Here is a 19,931-nt window from a genome sequence, read left to right as displayed (position 1 = left end):
ACAAAGAACCCTTTGCGCCTCGTGGAGAAGGGGAACTAATTTGTATTTGAGTCATCATTTTGTGATGATACTTTAAAAAAATATATAAGTTATGCAGCATTTTTGACTTATTCTGGAAGGGGAACGAATGACGGTGATATAATTATTTTTTTTGGGGGGGGGATCCGTCCTCAGTTTAGTCCATTTCCGCTCTACATAGGTGTTCTTCCTGGTTGTTGATTCCTCTGTGAAAGTAGCAACATCTCGGCCATGAGCAAGTTCCAGTAGAATGCACGCGACGATTGGAAATAACGCCCGATAGCGTGAAATCTGTGTAGATGCGCGCGCGCGTTTTGCTGCCAAAGCGTCTCCTTTTGCGCTGAAGGATTTGTGCAATGCAGTGTTCATTTTGATTAAGTCCAAAATGCCCGACTGCTGTGCCGCAGCAAACTGCAAGCAGAGTACGGACCAGTCCAACGTTTCCTTCTTCAGGTTCCCGCTGGATCCTGTTCGGTGAGTGCAGCCTTTGGCCGTAAATGCAGTCACAATTTAATCCATGCTGTTTTTTTCCTATTTATATTTGTATTTAAGTACAGAATGAGCAAATTAGCATCATTTGTTAGCTTGTTAGCTTCTGCCCCCTTTTACAATGATTCATTGAATGCATGGCACCCTTGTTTTGGGCTTATGCTTTCCCTGTTGCTTTCATTAATCTGGTTATGCAAAGATTTTTTAGTTTTGCGAGGGCTTTTTTTAAATTGGCAATCATGAAATTAGGCTATCTTTCGCATTTCGTCAACGTGATTGCTGCAACTTTTAAGGGTTTACAGTAAGCAATTGACTTCTGTTCACGTTCGCCATCATCAGGCCCTTCACAAAATGGCAGGAATTTAATTCCCTCAGAATACGTTATTCTGTTAAGGGCTTGATTTGTGCTTTTGCTTTCTTCTTATGGGATTTGGATGTCAAACTGAGTATTTTGGTGTTTATTAAACGCATGTGCTTTGTTTTAGACCTGTGATTGTCCATTGTTGAGGGTTGTAGTCATGGTAAAACATCACTTTTGCACTACTGCAGTAATCTTACTTCATCTTTAGATGTAAACAATGGGTGGGTAAATGCCACAGACCAGATCTGGAGACCAAAACACCTGAAGATTTACACAGGAACTACAGATTGTGCTCAAAGCACTTTGAGACCTCAATGATATGTCAGCAAGTAAGTTTGCATGGTTTTGGTGAGCATCTTCTATTTAAAAATGTAAGATTTGTATTATTTTATCATGATGTGAGTAAACAAAACCAGTGAAATATTTTTTTTTTTCTAGAATTGATGTGTAGGGTTGACCAGTAGGCTGGCATGTGCCCTATGCCACCCCCCAGAAAACTACATAATTTTTTGACCAATGTTTGAAACCACCAATGTTTTGCTATAGATTAGTAATGAATTAATAAATTATGCATATTTCCCAAAATAAGTGCATGCTGTTCCAGTTGCTCAACTGGATGGTTATGGTAAACTTTGCATGTAAATGAAATACAATTAGATTGGTCTTGTGAATAGCCATTTGTAAAGTTTCAGTTGCTTTTCTAAAAAAAATAACAATTTATTTAATTTTTTTCCCAAAATGTAAGGAGAAGATAAAATGCTAAATAAATGTATTTATGGGTGCATTAAAAATAAAACACAGTTAAACCTTAATGTGTAAAACTCCCTTTTATTTCAGAGCTCTCAGAAATCTGTTTTGAAGGATGATGCAGTTCCTACTATATTTGATTTTGCAACCAACCAGGACAATGCACAAACTACCAACAGAAAAAGGACACGGGAGAAAGTGAGTATCTATTGTACACATCAAGTTTCAAAAACGTTTTTTTAATCTTTCATAACTTCCTTGCTTTGCGAATAGACTGAGAAACACTTTTCTTGAGAAATATTATTTTAAAAATATTAAAATAAATAAATAAAATATTTTAAAAAAAGTAAAAATATAAAAAAATCTGTTTTTCTTTCATATTTGAGTTTATCTCAAAATAAGAGAAAGCATAAGAAAATTTTAATAATGAGTGGTCTCTAGCAACTTCTTTAAAGACAGGTCTTCCAAAATCTGGACAATAGCCTAATGAAGAAAATGAACTGTTCTGTACTGAATGGGTTTTAAAGGGTTCCTTTGTAAAGATTAGCACCATGAACTACTGCAGGGGGGAAACGAGCCATCTGCAGAAAAAGAAAATAAATAAAACCGTAAACAACCAACGGCGTAACTTAGAATGGGATATGGATCGGTTTGTGAAAGGGAAGAGAAAAGCCATAGGTGAAGTTGCACCGACCCAGGCAGGTGCTGGTAATTCAAAAGCTAAATATGACGAGGCATGTCTTTCTCTCGGCTTCACTCACCATTGTCTACACCGGATGCTAAAGTTGTCGCGTCGCGCCACAACAGCTAGAGGCTGTCTACACTGGACGCAACAATGCGACCGTTGCAAATCTTTTTAACTTTGTGTCGGTACATAAGTTTAATGTCAGGGATTTGTCATGCAACATTTTTTTTATAAGTTTTAGGGGGATGCGACCAAAAAAGTTTGAGAACCGCTGCATTATGGACACATTGTAGCATTGACTACAAATTATAGATTGTTTTTCTTCTTTTTTTTTCCAGACAGGAGAGGAGCCTGTTGCCACAAAGAAAACAAAAGGTAGGTAATGCATTTCCATGTCAGCATTTTTAAATTCTGTTTTCTCTTTGTAATTGCACAAACTAATTACAGCAGATTCTCTGCATTTTTGTTTTTAAGTGTGTTCTGCTTTTTTTAAGGTACCACCAATAACTCAAACCCTTCTGTGCCAGAGGCAGAAGCTATAGTTGAGAGTGATTCAGCCGAGAACAGCGAAACACACAATCCTCCTGCACATGATGAATCGGAGAAGGAGGATCCTGCTATTTCCAAAGCGAAGGACATTTTGAAAGACTACTTCAAGGAGACTTTAGCCTTCACTGGATTTAGCATCACCAACAGTGCATCTCTTAACGCTGTTAAACCACTGGGCAATGACCCAGCTAGGCCACTTTCTGTCAACACCATATGCGCAGAACAGATAGACCAAAAAGAAGTGCTCACCTTAGGTGAGGATGTGATGCGTGAGGAGATCCGCAATAGCTTGCGCCTTGCACGCTTCTTTTCCATACTTCTCCAAGACAGAGTAAGCATTGAGGGCAAGGACCAGATTCCTGTGTTTGTCCGCTCAGTCACTGGTGAAGGCTTTCCACAGAAGCACCTCATGGGATTCCTTCCTTGCGATGTTGACTCTGACACTCTGTTCCTTATGCTTATATCTGAGATCCGGAACAAGTGGGGTCTGCGGATGGAGCACTGCCGCGGCTTCACCTACCTGTCATCAGGTGCCATGTGTCAGAAACTGAAGGATCTCTCCTGCAGGATGCTGCGAGATTTTCCACAGGTAGTTCTGTCCCCCAGTGAGCCTTACGCCTTCAATGTGTGGTTAATTCGCTCCATGCCCATCCTTCCAATTCAGGACGTTGTTGATACTGTAGAGCAGGTTGCTGCCGTTATTAGGCAATCAGAAACTCTGGCAAAGAAACTTGATGGCAAGATCACTGCTTCATACAGCCACATCAAAGGCGAAGTGGACCGAGTGAAGGAGTCTTGTCAGAACCATTGGGAACATGCCACAGATGCTTTCCAGACAATGCTTGATATCTTGGAGCCGCTTTTGAGCAGCATTGGTGAGATGTGCACCAGTGCCCTTTCAGATGTGGACACAGACACCGTCGTAGTGCTTCTAATGCTGAAAGAGAAGCTGAAGAACTTTGATTTCATCATTACACTTGTGGTCTTGAAGAATACGCTGTGTTGTGTAAGCATCCTGAACCCCAGCCTCAGGGGAATAATCAGCATCAGCAGCACATTGCAGTACACCATCTCTAACGCCTTGAAGCTTCTAACCAAACATATGCAGGAGATCTCCATTTTTCACAGAAAATGGTTCTCTGATGCAGTGGGCAGAGCCAAGAAGTTGGGGGTGCCAGTCAATCTGCCAGTAGAGATGGTGACAAATGGTGATGGTGCAGAGAAACCACAAGCCTCTTTGGAGGATTACTACAGGGAAGCACTGAGCAAGAAGGTTTTACAATACCTTGTTGATGAAGTCAAAAGAGTCTTAGGCACTGAAATGGCAAGAATCCTCAGATGGTTGTCATTGGTGCCCTCATACATGGCTGACCACAATTTTAGCATCCGCAAAGACAAAGTTGCTGATGCTAATCTGAATAACTTGGCTCGTCCTGACTCCTTTTATGATGAGCTGGGCAGTTGGGAAGTGAAATGGCGACATGCTAGCAAGCGAAGGATTCTTCCCACCAGTGTGTTTGCAACCCTCAAAATCCCAGACATAGGCTTTTACCCAAATGTGCAGAGCCTGTTGAGAGTGTTGGGCACCATCCCTTGTGTCCGCGCAGAATCTGATGTGTATGGGCACTATGACATGGTGTTGGACCGCTATCAGTCGTACATGAAAGAAGTACAAGTGGAAAAGAGACTGAGCAATATGGCCTTTGTTTATGTCAATCAAGATGTCCACTTCAACATTGAGGAAATGGTGGAGGCATATGTAAAGAAATATCCAGAAATCCTGCAGCTATTACATGAAGTAAGTATGTTTTTGGTAACTAATTAAATTAGATTTGTATTTAATTATATTTAGTTTCTGGAGATAAATAATGCCAAAAACTCAAGCATGTTTTTAACAAGCTGTTCACCGTTTTGGTCCACTCATTTGTTTTTAGGATGATGTAATGGAAGTGCAGCCATCAGGTAAAGCTTCTCCCCTTTCTGGTTTTGATAGCTTGAACAAGAATAAATTAAACTCAGCTGAATTTTATGTTAAATACAGTTTTATTTAGTTTTAATTTTACTTATTTTGCTCCAACCCTTATAACAGTTCCTGAATCCAGTGCAAATAACGCCTCTAAAGAAGATACGGAAGAACCAAGAGAGATGACTTTAAATATGGACATTGAGAGACAGAAACCGCCTGAGTGTGCAGAAACTGATAAAGAGGCATTAAAATCTGCGTTACAGACCGCTGTCACAGCAGCATACGGCAGACAAAGCAGACACACTCAGGGTGATCAAGAGGTAGAATATGTGACCAAATCTGAGATGAATGAAGTCCTTAAAGTGTGTGAGGATGTTGTAAGAGATAGGATTCTTTCAGAGCTTGGAAATTCATTCTTCTCCCTCTTTATCGACCGAGTTGTCAGATTGGGAGAGACAGACTTCTTACCCATGTTCATCAGATTTGTTGACAGTTTTGATGTCATGCACCTTGAGCTTCTGGGTTTTATCGAGGTTACTCATGACACTGAGGCCATGTGCGAACGACTTTTTGATGTTGTCACCAAAGAATGGCGTCTCGATTTGAGCTACTGCAGAGGCCAAGCTTACCTTGGCTCTGGGGAAGTTTCCTACAAGCTCAAGGCCTTTGCATGTAAAATACAGGAGCAGTATCCTCTTGCTATATGCACACACTGCTCATGTTACTCTTTCAATACCTGGTGGTCCAGGTCAGTTCCAGTAGCTGCAGTCATCAGAGTCATAGACACGTTAGAGGAGATAGTGTCATTCTTCCAAAGCATGCCTGCCCTCGAGAAACAGTTAGATCAAGTCTTAGCCATAGGCCTAAGAGAGAGCTATGAAAAAATCCATGAGCTTCAAGGAAAGTTCTGCTCCTCTTGGCTTGAGAAACACGACTCTTATGAAGTCTTCGCTCAGATTCTGGAGCCTCTGGTAGATTGGCTTGAAAATATTGATAACTGCCAACCACAAAGATGGAGTTTGGCAGTATCCAACCGAGCCAAGAGACTACTTCAGTTAATAAGGGACTTTGATTTCATTGTGGCAATTGTTGCGCTAAAAAATGCGTCATCCTTCACTAGAGAACTGAGTGCAGCATTACAGAAAGACCATTTTAGTGCTGCCTCGCAGCTCAGCCAGATCAGTGGTATTGTGGCCACCCTTAACAGAGTGAAAACCAACATCAAGGTTTTCCATCAGAATTGGTTTGATGAAGCTTCATGTTTTGCTCAGAGTCTGGGTGTGCAGGTTAAAGTGCCTGATAGCGTGATTGTTCCAAGGGACAGCCTCTTGAAGCCAGGTTCATACTATAAAGACGCAATGAGTGTCCCTTTAGTTGACCACCTTATAAACATGGTGAAAGACTATTTCTCTGATGACCACAAGGAGGCTCTCAACTTATTGTCCTTGGTCCCGTGCTCTGTGACAATGAGCTATGTTTTTGAAACGCTCAAGTCAAAACCTCCATTGTACATTGGTGACCTTCCCGATCCTGACAACTTCTTCACAGAGCTAAGCTGCTGGAAAGTGAAGTGGAAAACGAAAGTGGTTAGTGTAACCATACCAGAGACCATTTTTCAGACTCTGCGTCTACCCCTCATGCAGTACTTTGTAAACATCAACACATTGCTGAAGATAATGTGTGTGTTGCCAAGCACAGCTTTAGAATATTGTGGAGAGGTGAAGCGGCACAAAATGTATCAAGACTACTTGAGCAACACCTCACATATGGACAGATCGCCCTGTTTGGCCGTGCTTCAGGTGGGCACTGACTTTAACAGAGACCTAGACCGAATGGTCGCTCAGTGCTTAAAGCTCACACCTAAGACACTGGAGGGTATTTGCCTGGTAAGGATCAGTTTTTAAGTAATTTGTTGCTTGCTTCAAATGTTTAATTTGCTTTCCAGATGTGTTCCTAAAGTCTGTTTTACTTCACAGAACAAAGAATCCAAAACCTTAGGAAGGACCGTTGAAATGAAAACAGAAGGTGTGTAATATTATTTTTATTTCTGGCTTTTTTCTTTCTTAAAGAAGTGGCGGGGGGGGGGGTGAAAGCAGTATTTAAGCACACAGAGTGGAAATGTGAGTAACCAAAGAGAATTCGGTTTTACCATTAGAATGAGCTGTATTCGATTTAAAATTGAGGTAAAAAACAAAACATGCATGAGTTGTTCACAGTAAGATCAGGGGCCCGTTCTTCATATGTCGATAACTCTGTTAGCTGGATTTGATTGACGATTTCACTTGATTCTTGAATCATTTGGTTCTTTGAAGCTCATCCCTGAATTGCTGTCATAGCAACAGGTCCATAAGATTAAACCTGCTTGGGGGCAGGCTTATTTCATGTAAACAGGATTAGATTGCATCTTTTTAAGCAGAATTGATACTTAAAATATGTCCCAGCCACCGCTACTTTATTACAAGAATACCCTACTGATCCAGGGACAATAATTTAAAATAATAATAAAAAAAAAAATAATTTTAAAATAATGTTGTGTAGTCTATAATACTATAGACATAGCCAGTTAAACTCATTGAAAGTTTTATTAATAATGAAATAATTACTTTATAATTGTATTGGAGTCTTACATGCTATACAGTTAATTTGAGCTGTGCATTAATTTGAGTGGTGACAGATGTTATGGGAGTGGCTTGATGGAGCGCAGGAGATGCAGATAACATGATTTCTAAGAAACTTTAATGCTGTCACATAAGAAATCTGCTTCAAAGATAAAATTAAATGAATTGCTAATTACAACATTGAAATAAATTAAGGCCTGTACAAATACTAGAAATCATGAATATAAATAATTGGGAATCATGTTAAAAAAATTACAAATAAATTTATTTACATTTATGTAGTTTTGTTAGCTTGGCTGTTTCATTATAAAGATCCAGAAATTTGTCAAGAATTTATTTATTTATTTATTTTTTTTAAGGTTTTCGTCAGGTGTCTTTTTTAATGATATGATGTCAGTACATTGCTGTCTTGCCGCCAGCCAATCGCTGCTTTGCTGATCACGTTTTTTTCTTCACGAGAACGCACAGTAATCTTAGACAATTTAATCCAGATATTTTAATCTAACGCAAATATGTTTGAAGAACCAAATTAGCCAGAGATTAGTTATCAGGATTCGAAGATCTGGAATCTTTCAAATCATCTCAGATGTAATCCCAGGTGAAAACCAAGTGCACTTCCATAATGTACTTAAAGTGCTCTATTTTCGCGCACTAATTTTGTACTTAATACACTGGCTAATTGATAATTGACACTGTGCTATTTTGAGACACCATGAATATGAACTAAAATGCACTTTTAGCATACTATCTTTGTATTTAAAAGTATTTAGCTACCACTTGTAGTACACTTGAACCCATCTTTCATACACTAGTACACTCAAGTGTACTACAAGTGGTAGCTAAATACATTTTTTAAATACAAAGATAGTATGCTAAAAGTGCATTTTAGTTCATATTCATGGTGTCTCAAAATAGCACAGTTGAGTACACTTAGATGATCTTAAGTTTATCTTAAGAAGTACTAAAGGATAATTTTTAGTATATTAAGTACAAAATTAGTGCGCGAAAATAGAGCACTTTAAGTGCATTATGGAAGTGTACTTGTTTTTCACCTGGGATAACCGACGTATGAACAACGGTCACCAGTAACATAAATTTGGGAAATGGGTAGGGTGAATTTTAATTTCATGTTGACTTTAATGCTCACTTTTCCAACATTGCAGATGACACCCACATGGATGAAGTAGAGGACAGGGAAGCTCAGCAGGTTTGTAAAGTTGTGATGATAATTGGTATAATAACATAATTTTTCAAAGGGTTTAGAGAATAGATTATAGATTACATATAGATTGTTGACTGCATAGAAAATGGTTTTAAACTATTTTAGGTAAAATGTTGATTCATATCAGCTGATGATAGCTTTTTTCCAGTTTTGTTCATAAGTAGTATTTCTATTCACAGGACAAAGACTCCAGAATACTTGTTGTGAATTCTGAGATAACAGGCAGTGGTATGTCTTTTTTGGGAAAGGTCTTGCATTTGAGTTCTTAATGTTAGTCTTTAATTAAATATTTATTTTATTGGAAACGCTGTATTCGTTGTCTAAAATAATGTTTACCCTGACTTTTAGAAGCAGAAATCTACAAAGAGGGAGCAGAGTGCACAGAGACTCCGCAGCAGTCTGAAAATATAGAAGTGGTTGCTGGTTGCATGGAAGTGGCTGCTGAGGAGCAGCACGAAATGGTTGAAGTGGAGCAGGTTCCAGATGAGAATGGCCATTCTGATGAACCAGCTGACAACATAAAGAACTGTGAAGAAGTCTTTAAACAGGCAGCTATGCTTGCAAGGAGAAACTGCTCATTGATCGACCTTGATAAAACAGAACAAGATGCTGTTGTTCAGAAACTTGCCTTATGTCATTGGGTGAAGGAGGAAGGGACATTGTTTTCAGAGGGAGAAATGTTACAAAGTATTGTGAAGGCCATGCGAGAAACAATCCTCACTGAAGTTCAGGACTCTCCTTTCTTTTCCATCATCACTGATAGAGCTATTTCAGTGGGTGAGGTGAAGTTCCTACCGGTCTTTGTTCGATATGTGAATGACTGTATTCCTAAAGTGGAGCTTATTGGATTTCTGCCCTTTGATGAAAGCTCTGATGTGGATTTGCAAGCTAAGGCTCTTTCAGAAACACTTGAAGATGAGTGGGGACTTCAAATGGGCTGCTGTCGTGGCCAGTCTATCATGTGCTTTGGTACGGGGAGCAAAAGTCTCAGGAAGATGGCTTTGGGATTTTTAGAGAGCTATCCATTAGCTGTGAACACTCCCAGTGAGTCTTGTGGACTTGCCTATTGGCTGGCTTTAAGTCTACAAAATGCATCCATTACAAAGGTTCTAGAGACAGCTGAGGATCTATTACAGTTTTTTGACCAGTCACCCAAATTAGAGAGTGAGCTTGCCAAGACCATGGATGGACTGCTGAATACCCCACGGGAAGCACTTGCAGAGGTCCCAGAGACCTGCCTGTCCAGATGGAAGAAGAGAGAAGACTTCTTTGATATTTTGGTGGACATGCTGGACGGAGTCCTGAACTGCTTAGATTCTGTGAGCACCAACTCCAGTGGGTCATGGAGTGATAGCATGTCACTGCATTCCCAGACCCTGTCCACAGCTCTTAGACAGGTTGATTTTATCATCCCCCTAGTGATCTTGAAGAATGCCTGTGCACCTTTGAGGAATTGCAGCACTGTGTTTCGCTGTGGAAACCCTGCTGACATTATTTGCGAGCTTGAGAAGATTATGCCAATAATAGATACTTTTAGCAAGATGTTGGACAATGTGAGTGCATTGTATTCTGTCTGGTTTGAGGAGGCAGTGGAGCTTGCAACTAAGGTCATGGGATTGCTGTCATATGCGGAATCTGTCAGTGGCTATGATTCACCAGAAACATTTTACATGGAAGCAGTTGGCTTACCAGTTCTGAATGGTTTGATTGAAGAAATGAATTTTAACTTCTCAGTGAATCACCTAAAAGCCCTGAAAGTTTTGTCCCTTTTGCCAACGTGCAACCCTCTGCCTATTCTCCCAGAATCCACAGATAAACTGCATACTATATACCTGAGTGATCTCCCTGACCCAGAAACAGCAGAAGAAGACATTAACACCTGGGCCACGGTATGGAGGGAGAAGTATCAAGATGTTTGTCCTCCCACCTCCATCTCTGAGACATTGCTTCATAATGAAGCCAAAAACCTTCCAAATGTTGCGACCCTTCTTAAGCTTGTGGCCGTGTTGCCCAGCATTAGCATGGAGTGTGATCTAATGAAGACAACGCTAAACTCTTTGAGGACCTTACTCAGAGATGGTATCTTCAGCAGGGGCAGTAAGACTGATGCAGTGATGCTTCTTATGCATCGGCAGACACTACAGAGCCTGGAAGAGGTGATTGAGAAATGCATGGCAGGTGATCCAGAAAGTAATCAATTTCTTGCTCAGGTGTGGTACATTTCTTAGTGTTTACACTGTGTTAGTAATTCTCATTGTCCAAAAATATCAAATTAACACGCATTGATATCAACTGATAAACCAAGTTCTTTTTTCTTCATGTAGGTAAAGTCGAGAGTTAATCACCTGAGAATGGAAGGTGGTAAGTAAGCTCAAGTTGGCTTTCAAAGTAATGAAATTGCTGTTGTTTTTTTCTGACACTCTTTCCTGTCATTTTCAGAGGTGATTGCCATGGCTCCACAGGAGATGGTTGTAGATACAAATGGTTATCCACAAGACGTAAATGTTGCTGGAATTGGTCAGTAATGTTAAATTAAAAATATTAGTAATAAGTAATTATCTCTTTTTATTAAATATTTTGTCTCATCCTTTGTTTAGATATAGAAACTGCTGCTCCAGAGGAAATTCTAGTGGAAACAAATGACTCTAGTGAAATGGAAAGAGCTGAAGAAAATACACCTGACCGGCCATCATCTTTAACACCTAGCAGCTCGGACAAAGCCACAACTGCAGCTCAAGTCATCCCTGCTTGCAGCTCTCTGCCAACCAGCACACCTGACCAACCAACAGAATCTGTCCAAGATGCCGCTATGCAATCTACAGCAGCAGAGCATGACAGAAGTGATCAACTGATTGCACTTGTTCAAGATCTAAATGATAGGTCTGAAGTACTTGATCAGTGTGAAATTGGTCTACCAGTAACAGGGGATCAAATAGTTACTAATCAAGGTGGAACTGAGCAGTCTCATGAAGAAGAGCCAGTTAGCACTGTTCAGTCAGTATCAGCTAATCAAAGTGAAACTGATCAACCTATGGAAGTTGATCAGTTTGTTGTCACAGAACCAGGTGAAACTGACCAGCCAGCAACAGAGGAACAAAGTGTACCTGATCAGTTAACAGCAGTTACTCAATTTGATACTGATTCCTTAGTAGTTCCTCAAGATGAAGGTTGTCACGCAGTAACAGGCTTAGCAGATGGTCAGTTTGTGTCAGAGGATCAGAGTGAATCTGTTCAACTCATGTCAGTTGATCACAGTGTAAATAAGTTAGAGTCAGTCCAAAGCGAAATTGATCATCCCATGGAAATTGATGCGAGTGGAAATGATCCATATGTAGTCCAAGATCAGAGTGGCCAGCCAGCAACAGGGGAACAATGTGTAGTTGAGCAGTTGGAAGTTAGTTTAGTTGAAACTGATCAGTCTATTGTAAAAGTTCAGGATGAAGCTTGTCAGTTATTAACAGTGATAGCAGATGAAGGAGAAACTGGTCAATTGGTATCAGTGGAACAAATTGGATCTCATGATCTTGAGGCTGTTGATAACTCTGGAAATGATCATTCTGTAGCAGCAGGTCAGGGCAAAACCGGTCAGTCAGTAACCGAAGATCAGGCTGTAAATGATCAGTTTGTGGCAGATGGTCAATTTGAAACTATAAATTTAGTAGTAAAAAGTCAAGATTCTATTCAGACAGAACATGGATTAGCAAATGAAGGTGAGTTAATATCAGAGGATCAGAGTGAATCTCATGAGCTCATGGTAGTTGACTCTGGAAAAGTTCAGTCTCTAACATCAGATCACAGTGTAACTGGTCAGTCAGAAATAGGAGGCCCAAGTGTAACAGAAGAGTTCATAGTAGTTGGTCAAGTTGAAAATGATCATTCCATAGTAGAGAATCAAGATAAGACGGGTCAGACAGAAACTGGGTTCCAAAGTGAAGGTGAAACAAGTCAGTTATCAGGAGATCAAAATGTATCTGATCACCCCATGGTAGATGAATCTGGAAATGATCAGTCTGTAACAGCAGATCAAAGTGAAACTGGTCAGTCAGAAATGGGAGACCCAAGTGTAACAGAACAGTTCATAGTAGTTGGTCAAGTTGAAAATGATCATTCCGTTGTAGAAGATCAAGATAAAACCGGTCAGACAGAAACTGGGTTCCCAAGTGAAGGTGAAACTAGTCAGATAGTATTAGGATATCAAAATGTATCTGATCAGCTCATGGTAGATGACGACTCTGGAAATGATCAGTCTGTAACAGCAGATCAAGATGTAACCTGTCAGTCAATTACAGAAGATCAAAGCGTACCTGATCAGTTTATAGCAGTTGGTCAAGTTGAGTCAGATCAGTCTTTAGTTGAAGGTAAAAATGAAACTGCTCAGACAGAAACTATATTACCACACGAAGTTGGAACTAGTCAGTTAATATTAGGGGATCCGTGTGGAGCTGATCAGCTCATGGTAGTTGACTCTGGAAATGAACAGTCTGTAACAGTAGATCATAGTGGAACTGGTCAGTCTGTCTTACCAAATGAAGTTGGAACTAATCAGTTAGTTTTGGGAGATCGTGGATCTGATGAACTCATGGTTGTTGAGTCTGGAAATGATCAGTCTGTAACAGATCAAATTGTAACTGATACATTTGTGGAAGTTGCAGCTCATCAGCCTATAGTAGAACATCAAAGTGGATTTAGGTTACAAGATGGAAGTGGAACTTGTCAAAAAACATTTGGGAATCAAAGTGGAAATGATCAGCTTGTGGCAGATGAACCCTGTGGAAATGACCAGTCTGTAGTAGAACCTCAAGGTGAAACTATTCTTGCAGTTGCATTGAATCAAAGTGTACCTGATCAGTCTGTGGCACTTAGTCAAGATGGAAACGATCAGATAGTACCAGGGAATCAAAGTGAAACTGATCAGTCCAACATAGATCAGGTTGGCCTTGAGCAGCCCAAAGTAGCTGCCGATTGTGGCACAGATCAGGTCAGTTCAGTGGCTCCAGATTGCTCAGACCAAGAAACTGCAGCAGTACACATTTGCCTTGATCAGTCCTCTGCAATAACTCCAAGTGTTACTGACCATTGCACACCTGCTTCACCTGAGGATATTGCTGATCACCTCATGGTAGCAGAATCTGAAGGCACAGTCCAGTCTGAAGTAAAGGCTCAGGATACTGCAAACCAAGTAGTTGCTCTGGATGGCACTGGACTAGAAAAAATCGTTTTTACCCCCTACGATGCTGTTGCTCGAGAGAAATTGCTCAAGGAACTGTGCAACATAAAGTTCTTTTCTATAGTCACTGAGGAAGAGTTTGAAAAGGATGGCCAACCATACATCTCTGTAGGAATACACTACCTTAACAAACAAGATGTAAAGTGTGAAAATATATTGGCCTTTATCCCGCTCTCCACAAACATTACTTCATTCGTTGATATGCTCACCATCGCTCTTTCTGAAAAATGGGGTTTGAACTTGACACTCTGTAGAAGTCAAACCTTGGCAAGACCAGGTGCCTCAGTCTCTCAGATGACACAGGCTTCAGCTTTGCTTTCCCAGAGACTCCCTCATGCTTTCAGTTTCCCAAACCTTGTAACTCCAAAATCTTTACCAGCCAGTTTGTCCTCCCTGAGAGAGGTAACTCACTGTTTTGAGTGCTTGGAGCAGCTCTTCATGTGGTTCTCTGAGGATATTCAACGACGTGTAAGACTAGAGGATGCTGTTGTACATTTGTTCCAGGAGGACGAAAGGAAGGCCAGTGAGCTGAAAGCCAAGATCAGCAGCAATCAATTGGCAATTAGCCATGAAGTTCTGGAACTCACTACAGACATTCTAGAGGCCATCATATTTTGCTTGAATGAATTGAAAGGGAACCAAGATAATGAGGCAAACACAGCACAGGCTCAAAGCTTCCTTTCCGCCATCCAAAACTTTGATTTCATATTGACAGTTGTGATTATGAAAAACATCTTGAGCCTCACCAAAAGCATAAGCATGAGTCTTCAGGGAAATTCCTATGATGTGTATCAAGCTGTAAACCGCGTGTCTGATCTGCTGCCCTCTCTCAGTGAAATGAAGAACAGTATTGACTCGCATCATCAAACCTGGTTTCAAGAGGCTGTTGCTTTAGCTTCTAAGCAGGTACCTTCACTACAACCACCCTTAAATGTGCACTACAGAGAGGACATCAGTACAGGGGCCTTTGAGCACTGTATTGCTGAGATGGAAGGACTCTCCCAGGATGTTCTGTCTGCTGTTCGCTGCTTGCAGGTTGTGCCTTACGTCATGTCCAAAGTGGAGGGATGCTGCAACAACACTGAGTTTGTCAAGGTGTTCCACGATGTCTTACCTGACCCAAACTCCTTCCAGGATGAGCTGCAAAGGTGGAGGGACAGGTGGCAAGACTGTATTGCCAGTCATCAGCACCTACCTGACACTGTTCTCGGCACTCTCAAAATTTCTGACATTGAGTCTTTTCCCAACATTTCAACTATCCTTAGGCTCCTGGCCGTCCTGCCCATCTCCAGCTGTAGCTTCACACAGGAAAAGATGAAATCTGAGCTGTACCCTCTGTAGTAGGCTTGGCTTAGCTAGCTGCCCCCAAACAAGCTGTCTAATAGGATGTCATACACTGCTGAAACTTCAGAATGTCCCACTGTATTCTCTAAACTGTAGATCATATCTGACTGTAGGTTTCAGTATGTTATTTTATTAGTTGAATTAGACCTGTACACTTTAAGTATAATCACACAATGGTTTTATTGATGTTTTGTCTTTTTTTGTTTTTTCCTTTCACGTAAGTGGCATGGAAAAAGAGGACTGCCAATTGGGACCAATGTCTTGCCAAAAAAAAGAGAATATGATGCCCTTGGGGGGCCTTACTGCTTTGTGCCTTTATGCAAAAACCCTACATAACACTTTGAATCATGTGACACAAAAAGTTTGGATGGACACTTTCACACCACACTTTTTGGGAATTTCCTAATATCTTCAGGAACTTTTAAAGACTTCAAATCATATAAATATTCTGAGATGCATTGTGAGGAAAAGAGAATCATGTTTTATCACAATGAATTATGACTGTGTTATATTGTCAAAATGTCATGCCACGGCACAAGCTAAAATCAAGTCTGTCCCTGTATCATTATGCGTGTTACAATGTTTGATTTGTTTGCAGTTTTATTTAGATTAATGGATTTTTCTGTAAACATTTCTCCCAGAAGCCCTCCTCACAAAGGAAGCGTTCATATATATTTGACTAAAATAAACAAATAAAATCATTGGAAAGAAGCAGTGTTTTACATTTCAATCTCTTCTCAATTAAAAAACTGAATATTTAAGGAGTTCCACAAGATGGCAGTGTACACCTATTATAGTTTGGCGTGTACCTGTGGGTAAGGACCGATTAATTCGGGGGGGGTTTTCTTCTCCCCGCATTACTGACACCAATATCTAGAGAGCTGGGTGACTGGTGCTAATACATGCATAATACAGCAGCATATTTAATCATGTCAAATGATACACACATTGTTGAAATAATTGCAGCTACGGATTTTTCTTTATACACAACACAGCTTATTTTCTAAGTGGAAGTTTGTTATAAGTGTTTTGTTTTTTTGTAGTTTGGATGATTAATTGGCTCTTAATATAAAGTATTTATATTTATTATGATACACTAATGAAATTTCTAAGTGTTACACTTGTGGTAGTCTAACAGCTGATGTAATTGGCTGGTTACACGTGTTACCTTGTGTTATCTGTTCAGTTATTTTAGTTATTTGTGTTCTTTTTATTGCCTTGATTGTTTTGTTTTTGTTTTTCAAACTAAGGAGAAGAATCCCACTTCTGTTCACCACTTCCTGCCAGTGTCCACTACTCTTCCACTAAAAGTTAAAGGTAGTTAATGATTAATGTCTTCACTTTTTAATGCCTTTTTTAAGAGTTCAGGCTTTTCACAAATAGCATTGGCCCCCTGTAGCCTGTCGATGATTTGCAGCCATTCTTTAACCCGTGGTTCATAGACTCCAGATCCATCATAGAATATTGTTTTCAGGAGTAGATTTCGTTGAGAAGCAATCAGTCTCCCATTTCCATGTAACTTTGGACCTATGATTCACCCTTGGGGGCTAGAGCCTTTGACCTTATAGGGTCGTCTCTTGTGAGAGCAGCAGTAGATGTGGTTGGAAAGGCAGGAAAATAAAGCTATTAACAAGACAACGCCACAGTAATTACAACTACAAATCAATTAAGGCCTGCTTTACTACTTTATTGTGGCAGATTGAATTTATGACATGCAGTCAGGAGAGTAGCAGTTCAGAAATTCACGAAGACTATTCCAAAGAATGTATGTATTTTTCTTTCTTTGCTCCCTATGGTAGCATTTCCATGTTTTTGCCAAGAGCTTAAGTGACTTTAAGGTTGTGTTAAATACAACCTTACATACAAAGATAAATGTATGATTTTTTTTAAAGGATCAACAATCTCATCAAAGAGCTTTGTGCAGATACATTCATTCTCTAATCTTGCTCTGCTGTTAAATGGAAAAGTGTGGTTAGACAATATTGTGCAACATCTATCCTCAAAACAATTGTTTGTTTGGTCAGTTCCCAAAGGATGTTTTATGTGTTGCTCGATAGTGTGCTGACAAGCCAAGTCCTTGTCCATCTTTCATCAACCAATGGGTTTCGCATACCACAGTGGTTTTGATTTTCTCCCCATTTTCCACAAGCAATAAATTATTATTTGTGAGATCTGCTTGCCAGATTTTTATGAATTCCTTGTGATATAAATTTTCGTCAAATACAAAGTTACAAGTCCAACATTTAACTTCTCTATCTTATCTTTAGAAACCCTTAAATGTTCATTAAGGACATGATTTGCAACATCACAAGTTGAGTTTGTACATTATCCTTCCAGTCACAAAATAGACCTCTTATTGTTAGTTAATACTGTAGATCCGAGGAGGACACTGTTGCTCAGGTAATTTTTTTTCTTTTCTTTTTTTTAGATTATTTAAAATTTTCAAACTATGAAGATCTAGCCTAACTTTAAGGACAGAATTGTTGTTCCTTTGGCAGCCTTTTCCAGGCTAATAATATGAGCCTTAAAACCCCTGGAGCCATTAACGGCAGCTGAAATGCCAAGATACGCTTCCTCCTGTGAACTGCTATCTGGGATTAGTACATTTCCTCTCTCTTTCCTCCAAAAGCACTCAGTCTGAACATTGTTTCACTCTGTGTGGTCATCTGGAGCATCCTCTGCTCTGATCACACTGTAGAGGGCTCATGTATTCTCTGTCTGTAGGCCGAAATAGAGCTGCCCTCTCCCTGCTCTCAGAACAAGGGTCTGATTGTGTCTGCTCAGCCCGGTGTGAAAGAACTATCTCTTTGTGTTACCCCTGCTCATCCACAGAGCAAACAGATCCGTCTCCTCTGATGGTTGGGCAGCCTGGCAGCGCTGTTTGCAGACAGGATTATGTCGGAGTCCTCCGGTCTTCTCTAGCCTTCAGAGACTCTCCCACCATCAGCTTTTGTCATAACCATTTTTAAATTCTAAATTGTCAGTAGCTTATAATAAGTTCTAAAATCAGATGTACTCTTTCAAATGGCCGATTAAAAAGTACGTTATATATTTCATCACTCTCTGTTTGATTGTATTATATCGCCTGCTAATCTCCTGGCCAAACCGAGAATTGCCCTAATTGAACTCCTGAGCTTGTTTCCTGCTGGAAGTCAAGGCTGGGCCATGCCGTAGGACCTGTGGCGGTGCATAATCATGTCCATGCACAGCATGGTTTTAACTATACTCCTGAGAGAGAGGCAGAGGGCTTAACAGGATTTTATTTCAAGGTTTCCGTGCTGGCAATCCCTAGCCAAAATCTCAGAACCACCAACAAATAACGCATTTGGTTTGAGTTATTCCAATGTCAAATATGTTGGTCAGATCCGGAAACACTTAAATTGTTTCTTTTTTTTTTTTTTTGTCCATGTACTCTGCATGTAAATTTAGACCTTAACATCAGATCTCATGTATTTAAATGTCATGGTTTAACCTGTGAGTTTTTAAGCGATTTTAGTGTTTCAACTTTCTCCCCCACACTTATAACTGAACCTGACTGCATTGGAAATATGGCTATTAGAATTCTTGAAATAACTGTGCTTTTTGGCTTTCTAAATCAAGAGTATTAGGAATGTGTCACTGATTAATTTGCTTATGAGAGTTTGAGGTCTGAGTGCGTGCCGATATGAATATTGCCCTGCTGTAAGAGTGGAGGGTAAGTAGGATTATCTTGTGATTTGGAGTGATTAGGTTACCACTCTGGCAGCCTTTTCTCCCGACTACTTTGCTTTCAAATCGGAGCGTCTGTAGTTCTTATAACTGACCCTGGTACTCTGGTTTCTTTTTGCTTTAATCCTACAGAAGACTATTGATCAAAAACAGATGTGTCCGTACAGTTTATCTATTGTTCTGCTTGTTAGCTCTTTCTGCCCTGTTAATCTCCACTACCTTAGTAGATCAGTGTTCATCTAGACCCAAAACTTTTGCCAAGTCTGCGCTCTTACCACCCAGAAAGCTTACACTATTCTCTCACTGGTTCAAATTCTCGTAATCTTCAGAAACCGATATACAAACTCTGCAAGTCAGGTGAAAGGCTATTATAGACCGTGTTCACACAGCAGCAGAATGTGGTGAGAGTCATTTATAAGTGCCTAATATATTTACTTACAGAATTACAAGAGTGACGACCTCGTTCTATCCATCCAAAGTCACCCCATATGCCCGTCGGGCCGATCTAATACGCAAATACATAAAAAAGGAGGTGCCTGGCAAATTATATTGAATTTTAAGATTCTGGAAGGATTTTAAACCACTATCATCATAGATATCTCCCAGAGTGTTTACTTTACTATGAGTCCATTGCGGACAATGAAATGGAGTACTGCCTGACAAAAGGTTATTATTGTGGAAAATAGGCAAATGCCTATGCCATTTTGTTGCTAGTTGTGAACGTCTTTCAACATCCCTCCATGTGGAGGGGAGACGGGTTACAATGGGACTAAACCGAGATGTACACTGCCTAAGCGGAACTCCCGAAAAAACAAGATGCTTCAATTTATACGGATAAACAATAGATTCCTCAATTGCTCTCCAAAACGCAGAAGCGTCAGGATCAAGCCAAACTGCTAAAGGGCGGAGGGAAAAGGCTTGAGCATACAGTCTAAAATTAGGGAAAGAAAGACCTCCATGTAATCTACATCGTTGTAAGGTAGTCATCAGCGGAAGA

General features: G+C 40.1%; 1 protein-coding gene across 1 annotated transcript; it reads left to right on the top strand.

Moving 5' to 3' along the window:
* Positions 1-201: 201 nt before the first annotated feature.
* On the top strand, positions 202-15,938 carry LOC306864522 (uncharacterized protein). Its single transcript, XM_079408585.1, has 14 exons — positions 202-492; positions 1,077-1,197; positions 1,706-1,813; positions 2,639-2,675; positions 2,795-4,647; positions 4,784-4,811; positions 4,939-6,701; positions 6,792-6,840; positions 8,597-8,640; positions 8,835-8,883; positions 9,004-10,865; positions 10,980-11,016; positions 11,095-11,172; positions 11,253-15,938. The coding sequence occupies exons 1-14, from the start codon at positions 404-406 to the stop codon at positions 15,221-15,223; spliced, it is 10,089 nt and encodes a 3,362-aa protein (XP_079264711.1). The 5' UTR covers positions 202-403; the 3' UTR covers positions 15,224-15,938.
* Positions 15,939-19,931: the final 3,993 nt, after the last annotated feature.

This window comes from Barbus barbus, assembly GCF_936440315.1.
Source record: "Barbus barbus genome assembly, chromosome: 45".
In the NCBI taxonomy this organism is placed as follows: domain Eukaryota; kingdom Metazoa; phylum Chordata; class Actinopteri; order Cypriniformes; family Cyprinidae; genus Barbus; species Barbus barbus.
This window is presented reverse-complemented; position numbering and strand designations above follow the sequence as displayed.

What these genes read in the sequence shown, in the direction of transcription:
- LOC306864522 (XM_079408585.1), top strand. Translation starts at nt 404, where the DNA reads ATGCCCGACTGCTGTGCCGCAGCAAACTGCAAGCAGAGTACGGACCAG. An exon ending in GTAATCAATTTCTTGCTCAG is followed by an intron (nt 10,866 to 10,979) that starts GTGTGGTACATT and finishes TTCTTCATGTAG; the next exon opens with GTAAAGTCGAGAGTTAATCA. An exon ending in CGTAAATGTTGCTGGAATTG is followed by an intron (nt 11,173 to 11,252) that starts GTCAGTAATGTT and finishes TCCTTTGTTTAG; the next exon opens with ATATAGAAACTGCTGCTCCA.